Source organism: Engraulis encrasicolus, chromosome 4 (assembly GCF_034702125.1).
Source record: "Engraulis encrasicolus isolate BLACKSEA-1 chromosome 4, IST_EnEncr_1.0, whole genome shotgun sequence".
NCBI classification, from domain to species: Eukaryota; Metazoa; Chordata; class Actinopteri; order Clupeiformes; family Engraulidae; genus Engraulis; species Engraulis encrasicolus.
The window spans coordinates 38,616,519-38,629,018 of record NC_085860.1 but is presented as its reverse complement, the minus strand read 5'-3'; the positions used below and the strand labels follow the sequence as shown (position 1 = coordinate 38,629,018).

General features: G+C 45.1%; 1 protein-coding gene across 1 annotated transcript in view; it reads left to right on the top strand.

The window, feature by feature from the left end:
• The window catches only part of LOC134448085 (coiled-coil domain-containing protein 33-like), a 130,851-nt gene that overhangs the window by 87,867 nt on the left and 30,484 nt on the right, over positions 1-12,500 (top strand). The window contains exons 9-10 of the mRNA XM_063197843.1: positions 4,038-4,129; positions 7,754-7,874. Coding sequence (XP_063053913.1) covers positions 4,038-4,129; positions 7,754-7,874 — 213 coding nt within the window. The remainder of the gene's footprint in view (positions 1-4,037; positions 4,130-7,753; positions 7,875-12,500) is intronic.

Below are 12,500 nucleotides of genomic sequence, written 5' to 3'. Positions count from 1 at the left end.
TCCTCAAAATTTCATCAAAATCCGTTCATAACTTTTTGAGTTATCCTGCCGACAGACAAACAGACAAACTAAAGCCACCGAAAGCATAACCTCCTTGGAGGAGGTAAAAAGCAAGAGTTGTAATCTCAACTGGGAAGCGCAGTTGGGGATGAAGTGTCGGCTTTTGACACCTCTGCCAAGGGAAGTAAATGACCTGGACAGTCATCCTTATAATGCGAACACTTTACTTGATGCCGGCGTTATTGTGCGTTCATGTGGTCTCGTAATTATCGTAAATACCAAATGCCGACATTCGAAGCACACATGAACGCCACCGCTTCTGGTATTTACCACTGGACAACTCGTAGAAAGTTTTGATAAACGAGTTTACGAGATGATGACGTACACAACAGCTGGCTCTACTCTCACCATGGCAACCGCTAAGTTGAAATACTCAAAAACCGGCATTCAGTATGTTCAGACAGTCATGGTAAATGACAGTGTCAGAAAATATTCAGCATTTTTACCTTTTGACTTCCTAGTTCATTTGCTTGTTGTAGCTGATGAACAACAGTCTATAATCGTTTTATTTAAAAAACTGGCCCGAGTCTCACTCTGGTCAGCCATTTTTAATTTGTAAACATCAAAAAAGCACATGAATGCAACGCACTTGTAAATACCACTTCGCAACTAGACAATATCTACTTTGGAAGACCACATGAAAGCACCATTTCACTTAGGACAAGTCAGTGTCACAAGAGTCCCAAGGCAGTGTCATATTATGTCACAGTCGTGGACGAGTCATAAACATTTTGTCAATGTCATAACTTTTATGGTCATCACGAAGTTGACATTGGTTGGACTGTCTTTAAAATAGCCAAATGTCTCCTAATGACAACAATCATAAATGTTATATACATAATGTTTTTGACATGTTCATGACTGCATTGTGACACTGTTATGACACTGTCATGTCACCGGTGTCAAGTTAAGTGTTAGCGATATATCCTGGCTATGTCCCCACACACTGCTACCTTCCTAGGGCACCGTGGTCATAGCTGCCCCCCGTGCTCCCACTTTCACTTTCAACCAGTCAAATCACTTTCAGACAAGTGCTTACTCGAGAGAGAGAGAGAGAGAGAGAGAGAGAGAGAGAGAGAGAGAGAGAGAGAGAGAGAGAGAGAGAGAGAGAGAGAGAGAGAGAGAGAGAGAGAGAGAGAGAGAGAGAGAGAGAGAGAGAGAGAGAGAGAGAGAGAGAGAGAGAGAGAGAGAGAGAGAGAGAGAGACATAAGCTACAGACAGACAGACTGGCAGGCAGACAGACAGCCAGGCAGACGGACTGAGATAGAGAAATAGAGAGAGAGTTAGCAGGGTAGGAGTGTGACGGGAAGAGGGCTCCTGGTCAGTAAGGAAAGGAGGCTAACTTAATAACTCCTGCTGCCTTGCTTCCTGTTAGGCGGATGCAAGGCAGCATCGATCTGCCCCATCATGCCTGGAGGTATTGAATGGCATACCAGGGCTAAGTGTGTGAGTGTATGCATAGTACTGTGTGTGTGTGTGTGTGTGTGTGTGTGTGTGTGTGTGTGTGTGTGTGTGTGTGTGTGTGTGTGTGTGTGTGTGTGTGTGTTTGTGCGTGTGTGTGAGAGAGAGAGATAGCGACAGAGAGAGAGAGTGTGTGTGCACGTGTGCGTGTGTGCATATGCCTGTGAGTGTCTGAACAATTGTGTGTGTGTGTGTGTGTGTGTGTGTGTATGTATGTGTGTGTGTGCGCGCATAAGTATGTGTATGTGTGTATATCAGTGTGTTTTTTGTGTGCCTGTGTGTGCCACCGCATTCATTTCCCAGGCAGACAGTCAGGCGGACGTGTGCAGACTACTGATGGGCAGCTTGAAAGAGACGTGCTGCTCGCTGTCAGTCTCTATTCACTTTTTCGGCATTGAAAATTCAATCACTGTTATTGGCGTGATAAGAATTCTACGGGCTGTACAGAAAGCCGTTATTTCTCTTTCACACACAGACATTCGCATAAAAAAACAATAATCAAACAAAGCACACAGAGCAGTAAGCCCACATAATTGCAAGCAAAACACTTTCCCTTCCTCAGTCTACTACACTACACTACACGACACCTCTCTCTCGCTCTCTCTCTCTCTCTCTCTCACTCTCACACTCTCTCACACACACACACACACACATTCCCAATCAGTATGCATCCCATCTATCTTGATTGTGCTCTCAGCCATCCCCTACATTTTGCCATCCCCTGTATGTATTTTCACTCTATTCTCTTGATTTTCCCTTTGTTGTTTTCTCTCCATTGTGCTCTCTGTATGTGCACTGTGTACATTACTGCACATATTCTATGACATGTGTTTATTCTACATGTGTCTAGAGCTGACCATCTTCAAGAGTGGAATTCCCTGGATATGTGCAGTAAAAATAATTGGCCAGTGGATTCTTTTTCCTGAATTACATTACATTACATAACATTACATTACACGTAGCTGACGCTTTTTATCCAAAGCGACTTACAGGTATATAGGTACAGAGTATTGGTTACAGTCCCTGGAGCAATGTGGGGTTAGGTGCCTTGCTCAAGGGCACTTCAGCCATAGATGGAATGTGCTGGTAAGGGTGGGATTTGAAGCTCTAACCCTCTGATCTGAAGACCAGCGCTCTAACCGTTGACCCAGGCAGCTTTTCCAGATTGGGCAATTGGGCTGCTTGGGATGGCCGTCTGCGGTTAAAAACGGGAAAAATCGTCCATTTGGCGTTTTTTTTCCTGCAGTTTTTTTTTTTTTTTTTGAACTTCTTTTTATTTTGAATTCCACAGTCATACAGTGCATCACTACATCTCCATTCTTATTTAACAAATACACCAAAAAGTTATTTCAACCAGTGATACATAAACACATCCACAACAAAGAAAGAAAGAAAGACATATGCAGAGAGAGAAAAGGAGAAAGAAAGGAGAGAACAGAGTGAAAGGGATAGTTATATTAAGTGAAGATGCAATACAGTACGTGTCCAATTATTGATAAATGATTCTAGTTTGAGTTGTAAAACTGCAGTAGCATGTTCCATATGGTACAGTTCTTGAACTCTGTCCCTCCATTGAGTTATTGTGGGGGGCTGTGGCTTCAACCAGGAGGCCGTAATGACTTTGTTTGCAACTAACAGTAGTGTCCTTAACATTTTAGTACTATTATTCTCCAGGAAATCTTCAGGTGTTATGCCCCAGACAAAGTGCACTGGTTCTAATGGTAGATCTATATTGTCCTCTTTTGAAAGTCGCTTTGGTTATAAAGCGTCTGCCAAATGCAATGTAATGTAATGTAATCTATAGATAAGCATCCATTTATTTCTTTTTGTACATTTTGCCAGTAACCAGAGATAATCGGGCAATCCCAAAAAATATGTGTGTGGTCCCCCACCATACCACATCCCCTCCAGCATTGCCCCGAGGTATTGCTCCATTTTCATGTTATTTGTGGGGTCCTCATTCTCATCTTCCATCCAAACTCTCTCCAGTTGGGACTACTGGTTAATTTATGTCCATGTTTGCAAGTATTTACCCATTGTTCATCTGAAATTATGACATTCATTTCTAATTCCCATTTCTCTTTAATGTCCATACTATTATCCTTCAAATCATCTTGCAATATATTATAGATATGTGATATAAACTTGGTTTTTATTGTGCCTTGAATGGCAGCAATAAAGAAATGTTCTAATTTGGATGTTGGGTTACAGAGGCTTTCCCATTCTTCGTGTTTGTGTAAGTAATGTCGTATTTGTAAATATCTAAAGAAATCCTGTTGTGGTAGTTCAAATTTTTGTCTTATTTTCTGCAGTTTTAAGCCCATAGAAATCAATGCAATTTGTTGAAATTGGCTCGGAATTTAGTGCATCCTGGCGGTTTTTGAGCACCTTTTGGGTGGGATCAGACACATCTGGCAACACTGGACCAGGGCTGCCCCATAGCACCTGAGTCTAAGTCAGTTTCTGATTGGAATTCCGAGTTCTGATTCTGGATGTGATGTGGATTCATTCTACAGGTTCTGCTGGAGGCCATGACCAGCCCTCTCAGAGATCCTTTAGGGCCCCTGCTGGCTGTTGCTCGTATTGTTGCTGATTATGACTTTTACAGGTAACTATATCAGGCATAATAGATTTCACAAGATGTGGGCTACAGCACTGTTGGTGTGTATATGTGTGTGTGCGTGCGTGCGTGCGTGCATGTTTGTGCGTGTGTGTATATTTGTGCGTATGTGTGTACTTCTGTGTGTGTGCCTGACTGTGTGTGTGTGTGTGTGTGTGTGTGTGTGTGTGTGTGTGTGTGTGTGTGTGTGTGTGTGTGTGTGTGTGTGTGTGTGTGTGTGTGTGTGTGTGTGTGTGTGTGTGTGTGTGTGTGTGTGTGTGTGTTGTGTCTGAGGGACATGCTCCCCTAGAGGTCAGCTTGGGAACTGCTCTTTGGATCAGACATTAAATGCACACAACCACAACGCGCGCTAATGTACTTGAGGTGCCTGGCAGCAATTACGTGAGGCGGTGGAGGGCCCGTTCTCATACCAGACACTAAAAATAGAGCATCAAGCTTGAGTGCGTCCGGGAGTGAGACAGGGGAGGGAGTGAGCGAGTGAATAAGTGAGTGAGAGTGTCTCTCTGCTTTTAAAATGCAGGGGAAGAGGAAGAGAGAGGAGAGGAAATGAAATGAGAAGTGGGGATGGATTGTGTTTGTTCAGGCACAAACGACCAATGCCATGAGGACACTTGCAGGGCTTTACAACACAACCAAGGGGGCTCTAGTCTAGTGCCTCTCAACTTTTTTTTCCAATTTATTTGTGGGTCAGTGACGTTTCAGCGGTAGCACACATCAGGGCTGCGCAACAACAGACCAGTGCCACTATTGTATGGATTTTTTTTTGTTTGATGATCGATGCATATTCATTCCAGAATATCAACCACCAATTACTAATTAATTTATGGGCTTTAGATGTTGTTGCGCCACCTGACATCTGAGCGGGGGGAAAAAAACGTCTTTGACCCTTACGTATATACACTAATGCCTACTGACATTATCATAAGCCTCTCAATGCCCCACACCCATAATCAGAGGTGCACAGGCTAGATACAGTATGGCTGCAGCCTAGGGGCCCCCATCTGCCAGGGGGCCTTCGATTGGCCAAAAGTCAAAAATCGCTGAACTGTGAGACGATACAATATTGAGGAATTCATGTGTCATGTTGAGTAGAGTTGGTAGACACATTATCCTTAATTCCTTGCTCGTAATTATGACAATGTCTATGTAAATTTTTCTCGAAATTTGCCTTCCGGGGGGCCTACAGCAACCAGTAGCCTTGGGGCACTGGGTCATCTTAATTCTGCCCTGACCATTATGTATCCATTGCATTGCGGCCCGTAATTGCTGCTACAGTGCGTACAAATGGGCGTTTAGCTAATGGATGACTGTGGAGTGTAGTGGCAAATGGGCTACGGTAGACTATATAAACACAACGGAAACACTAATGCTACAATCTGGAAATGGAAATGCTTTTAATACCTTCACGTCCACATTGCATTAGCCTCAAGTGACTTTTAGTGTCCAGACTGGCGTGTGGCCTTGTGTCTATGTGAACCACTATGTTTATTTATTGGTTTGACCTGATGTAAAATAGGCTATGTAAAATGCCCTCTGAGCATGTACTGTAGGGGTGTGTGTTGGCACATCAATGTCTGACCAAACACGGTCTCATTGTCACCATCACACTCTACTTATCTCATTATCTCACAGGATAACAATTTCTTGTGTTTTGATTATCTGTTAGATAAGGGTTTGTTCAGTTAGGTAAGCTGTTTTTGTCTGCGTCAGCGTAGGTGTGCATGCGTGTGTGCATTCACATGTATAGATTATGTTTTTATGGCATGTTTGTTTCATATAGGTTTGTTCGGTGAGGGAAGGTGTTTTTGTCTGCTAGCCTACACCTACTGTGGGTGTTTGTGTGTACATTCACTGTATGTGTTTATGTCATGGGTTTGCGTCACGTGTCTTTGTGTCTGTGTGTGGTGGGCTGGCACGGAATGGTGTGTTGCATGCAGGTGGTGGGCTGTGAGCAACCATGCAACACTAACACACACACACACACACACACACACACACACCCTTTAGTGACACGATGGTACAATCCAATGAGTCACACACAGGGATTGTGTGTGTGTGCATGTGTGTGCGTGCGTGCGTGCGTGCGTGTGTGTGTGTGTGTGTGTGTGTGCGTGTGTGTGTTGTCTGGACACACAGTATGTGCTCTCTCTCTCTCTCTCTCTCTCTCTCTCTCTCTCTCTCTCTCTCTCTCTCTCTCTCTCTCTCTCTCTCTCTATCTCTCTCTCTCTGCCGACCACACACCTTTCCCCTCATACTCTCCAGAGGTCTACCCACCTCTCACTTCTATTCTCACTTCTCTCTCCTTCTTTCTCTCTTCCCCTTTTCCCTCTTTTTCCTTTTCCCTTGCTTGCCTGGCTAATAATAGGGAAACTGTTGCCATGGTTTGACAGGCCCGGAAGCAAAGTGCTATTCTGTACTATTTGCACCTTGATGCACACACACCTCTCTTGGCCTTTCTCCTCTTCTCTTCTCTTCTCTTCTCTTCTCTTCTCTTCTCTTCTCTTCTCTTCTCTTCTCTTCTCTTCTCTTCTCTTCTCTTCTCCTCTCTTCTCTTCTCTTCTCTTCTCTTCTCTTCTCTTCTCTCTTTTCCTCTCCTCTCCTCTCCTCTGCTCTTCTCTCCTCTCCTCTCCACTCCTCTCCCCTCCTCTTCTCCCCAATGAGTCTGCATCCGCCTCTCTCAGCTATGCAATCTCCCGGATGGCTGGTGGCCTGATGCAGAACTCATGTTTTCATTTATGAATTGTGTGTGTGTGCGTGCGTGTGTGTGCATGCGCGTGTGCATGTGTGTGCGTGTGCGAGTGTACGTGTGAGTGTGCTTGTGTGTACCTGTTTGTGTGTTAAGAGGATGTGTATTTTTCATCGCCCTGTAACAGAGGCAATCCGGTGGGGACTTTGCTTTTATTTAAGTGACATGCTCTTTAGAGAGGGAAGCCAAATTGGATGCTTTTATCCATTAAATGTTCTACAAGTGTCACTGTCCATCTCCTTTCCTGCTCAGTGTTTCTTTGTGCGCTCTATGTGTGTGTATTTGAAAGGAATGCCGTTTACAGAGGAGAAAAAGCAAGGAGACACCACACAGAGGTCTAACACACAGAGTGATCCATGAGACAAGTAGATGGCAAATAGCATGTGGTCCATGATTAAGAATGTCTCACTCAGGCCCTGCCGTGGGGTCACTGGGCACTGTGTTACTACAGTACGATGGTGACCCGGGTTTGATTCTGTCATTTGCCGATCTTTCCCTGTCTCTCTCTTCCCACTCAATTCCTGTCTCTCCTCAGCTATCCTGTCGGAAATAAAGGCAAAAAAGCCCTAAAAAATATAGATATGTATATAAAAGAATGTCCCTCTCATACATGTCCACTTACCACAAGTTTGGAACCTGCCATACTAGTTGCTTTGTATCATGCATACAGTACATACCAGTGGTTATGATATCTTTTTTTTGTTTTTGTAAAAGCAAAATATATGTGTACTTTTTTTGTAAATTGCTTAACTCTTGAAAATTGTTCCTCTTTTTGTGCCTGTATGGATTTCCACTGTGTTCGTTCTACATCATGTATGTGTGTGCGTGTGCATGTGCGTGTGAATGTGTGTTCATGTCCACGGCAGAGACACTGTATTGCTCCGTACCCCGAGCGTGGCTGGCATTGCTGTGACCTCCGCACTGTTCCCTGACCCCCCAGAGGATGCCTTCTCTGTACCCCCAATCACCATCCACGGACGACCACAGGTAAGAGGACACTGCCTTCGGTATTTAACTGGGTAAGTCTTGGGACCCACAATTTTCCATGTCATTATGTTGTGACCCATTTTTTTGTGTTGTGCCATCGGATTCTGCAAATAACTATCACAAACATACGTAACCATGCATTTGATAATATGCATCAGCATTTGCATTGTATGCTGACATGCAACATGTTCATCAACTGGTGGAGAGGAGATTAACCATGTTTCACTTTGTCTTTGACATCATAGTCTATTATTGGACACAGTATCTTGTTTCAATTTTTCACGAACATTAAAAGGGTGAATTAATACATTTGAGCACCACAGCTCCGCGACCCACCCAGGACCTCTCCACCAGTTTTCTGATTTATCGAAGGGGGACCACACCCCTCTCCACATGACAAAGATGTCGCATGACAAGACAACCATACATCTCATCTTCCTATTAATTCAAACAACCTCTGTACATTGCATTGTACCGTAGCCACATACATACATACACAGACCAGATCACCAACACTTTGTTTCATGCAATGGCACCATGGATGTGTTAAGAAGTGTAAATTTCATCACACTCATTCCACCCACTTATGAGTAACCGCAGAAATACAACAGCGGCGATGCGATTCAAGCGACAGAGTGTAGCAGCAAGCGATTCAAGCGATTGAGGAGGCAAGAGTATGTCCGTACAGGCAGAAGGCAAAGCATTCAAGCATTCCCATTGGCTGTGGTCACTGACCTCTATACAGTCATTGGCTGTCGCGGCTTGTCGCCGCACCGCGTCATAGAAAATTGAAAAGATTTCAACTTCAAACTGTCGCGCTCGTCGCGCAAATCGCTCTAGTCTCCAGAATCGCTTTTGTCTCTCGACTCAATACAAAGTCAATTACTTCCGTCGCTCGACTCGCTCAGATCGCCGCTGGTGTATTTCTGCGGTAAGGTGACATGCCATGTCGCCATTTCAACCTTTTCCTATTCCCATTCATTTTCCCTCTCTCCCTCTCCCTCCCCACCTCTGGCTACAAATGCAAGTAGGAGTCTGCAGACTGGCAGATCCAAAAACTAGTCCATTAAGGTGCTCATAAAACATGGATGTGTGTGCGTGCTTGCGTGTGTGTGTGTGTGCATGCTGAGCCAAGGGCCAACAAATGTTTTTTTCAAGTGTGGGAAGTAAAGTGGATGGCATTCAGAAGGGCATGGAGGCAGTGTGATAGGCAGGGAGTGAGATGGTCGATGAGGTTAGCTGAGGTCAGGAAGAAAGAAAAGGGAGGGAGAGAAAGAGAGATACAGAAAGAGAGATACATAGAGAGAGAGAGAGAGCGCGAGAAGAGAGAGAGAGAGATACAGAGAGAGAGAGATACAGAGAGAGAGATGAAGAAGAGAGGACACTTGATAGAATAGATGTGGTATTGGGAAAAAAGATAGGGAGAGAGAAAGAGAGAAAATAGGGAACGATGCGATGAAGATATCTGTGAGTGAATATGGAGGAGGTCTTTGAAAGGGAGGAAGTAAACTGAAATAGAGAAAGGGAGACAGAGGGAACAAGTGTCTATATTTGGGAGTAACAATATCAGCCAAAAGCAAAAGGATCACAGGACTCGGGTCCAGGAGGTGTTCGTGCGTGCGTGTTGGTGTGTGCATGAGAGAGAGAGAGAGAGATTGATTGTTATGTGTGTGAGACCTACATTGTGTTCACAGTATGCTTTTGAGAAAGTGTTGTCAGTCAGACCTACTGCTATTTTTTTCTTGTACTGTATCAATGACCCATTTGAAAACATTATGGATTTTACTGTTTTTCTCAGATGTATTGAGATGCATACTGCAGTGTGTGTGCGTGTGCGTGTGCGTGAGTGTGACTGTGCGCGTGCGTGCCTCCATGTGTCCATGTGTAAACATTAAAGTGGACATCTTAATGCATAGACATGCGTATCTGTACATATCAGATGCGCACACACACACACACACACACACACACACACACACACACACACACACACACACACACACACAGGCACAGGCACAGGCACAGGCACAGGCACAGGCACCAGGCTGTCTCTGAGGGTGATGTGTCATCTCAGCTTGCACGTGCGGGTAAAACGTCTGACCCTCTGGGACGTCCTCTTTGCCCTGCCCATATTGATCAGATCTCCTCACACACACACACACACACACACACACACACACACACACACACACACACACACACACACACACACACACACACACACACACACACACACACACACACACACTTACCCACGCACGCACACTTTATACTACCCATCTTTCTCTCTCTCTCTCTCTCTCTCTCTCTCTCTCTCTCTCTCTCTCTCTCTCTCTCTCTCTCTCTCTCTCTCTCTCTCTCTCTCTCTCCCTCTGTCTCTCTTTCGCTCTCTTTCGCTCTCTCACACACACACACTCTCACACACACACACTCTCACACACACACACACACACACACACACACACACACACACACACACACACACACACACACACACACACACACACAGTGCTCTCCATCCATCTTTCTGACTCCTCCTTTTTGCCTCACCTCTATCCATCTATCCTGTCTCTCTTTCCTCTGGACACACAGATCCATCCTCTCTCTCTCTCTCTCTCTCTCTCTCTCTCTCTCTCTCTCTCTCTCTCTCTCTCTCTCTCTCTCTCTCTCATTATTTTTCTCCTCTGATTCATCGCTCAGTCCCCTGTCCTCCACCTGTTCGATACATCTCCGTCTTTCTGCCATAACATGTCTGTTCCTGTGTATCTGTGCTCAAGCCAGGTGATCCGTCAAGCCATTTGACACACAGTGGGAAAGGTGTGTGGAAGAGACAGATTGAAAAGGAGAGAGAGATTGAGAGACTTATTGGGATGGAGAGAGAGAGAAAGATAGAGATGGAGAGAGAAACAGAGACAGAGAGAGAGAGACTAGAGAGTCTGATTCACAGGGGAGGTGACTCCATATGGACGCTTTTGATTAAAAGGCTGAATATCTAACGAGTGTCAAACTTCTTTTCATCATTTTAGTTCGTAACATCTGCTGTTCATTATTGATATACACGGCATTTAAGATTCCAACGTTGTGTTCAGGGTGACTCCCTGGGCCAGACAACAAGAAAGGCCCCCCTCCATGGCATCGTGGGGTTCCAAAAGATTTGAGGGTTTGAGCCGTTGTTGTTCGCTGTCCAGGGGATTTAAATAAATACAATAGCTTCAAGGGCAAATGTAACACATTATGAGAAGAACTATAGACCCATGGTGAAGTGGAGGTTGTTTTGTAACACGAAGGCTTGGGCTTCAGGACACCCTTGGCTCCTGGCCTCCTGGGCCTGGACCCGGTAGGCCGGTGTAGTAATCTGTCCTTGGTTGTGTTGCTGTTCATGAGGGATTGGGGAGAGAAGAACTTTGTCTGAGATGGAGAAAGAGAGATGAATGGGGAGATGAGAGCAAAATGTATGTATTTGTGTACTTCACGGTTATGTATGCAGACCTTTCCTTGCATGGCATTTTTGTGGGCTTTTTTTTTTTTCCGGAGTGGTTGCCTATGTATTTTGGTACCCATCTGGTGTGCATGTGTGTGTGTGTGCGCGTGTATGTATGGTGTGTGTGTGTGTGTGTGTGTGTGTGTGTGTGTGTGTGTGTGTGTGTGTGAGCGGTGGTCCTCCTCCATGCCATGCTGCTCTGGTGTGTCGTGCGTGCCATCTGTGCCCAGTGAGATGAGGTGGCCGGACTCCATGTTCCTTCCTCTGCCAGCTCCATTCCTCCAGTGTGCCCGTGTGCCCAAGTACCAGCGTGCCCGCCCGGCACTGGCCTGGTGGAGAAATAGGGCCCGGGTGCTTTTGGATTAAAGGGCCCCCCCATAATTAGTGGCGCAGAACGGACTCTCCGGTGGACCCTGCACCCTCGTGGGCCCCTATTTTCAGAAATGTAAAAAAAAAAAAATGTTGAACATTTTTGTCGACGGGCCCACGAGGGTGCGGGTCCCACCAGAAAATGCCAGCTATGCCAGATGGCCAGTCCAGCCGTGAGCGTGCCCGCCCGCCCGTGTGCCACCCAGCTCGCCCTGAACCGCACTCACCCTTCTCTAATCCACCCTGACATCTAATGTCTTAATTACTCAGTGTCTAGAGTGCTACAGTAGCATTGTCACACTCTTACAACTAGTCCTTAGCATCTGCTTCCAGACCCATCTGTGCCTCTAGTGTACATGATTATTAGTCTCTGCCAGTTTGGCTGACCACACACTTCCCGTACTAGGTAGTAAAAATAAGTCAACATTTTTCATTTCCAGTTAATTTATTTATGTTTAAGATATTTTTTTTGTCTTTTGGACTTTATTTATGATAGTACAGTGAAGATGGTGACAGGAAGCGAGTGGGGAGAGAGAGATGGGGAAGGGCCGGCAAAGGACCCGGGCCGGGCCAAGGCTTGTTTATTTTTAAGTTAAAATATGAATGCCGTTGATTCCCAACAACACTTCCAAGGTGGCATGTTATTGCTAGCAAGCTTGCATTGCATTGAGTCCGAACTGGTAGTTCCTGTCTGTTCCCGTGGATATTTTATGTTGTTATTACTTTTTATATTTTATAACTCCTATATGTTACTTGCCTATGCACTTATATGTGAT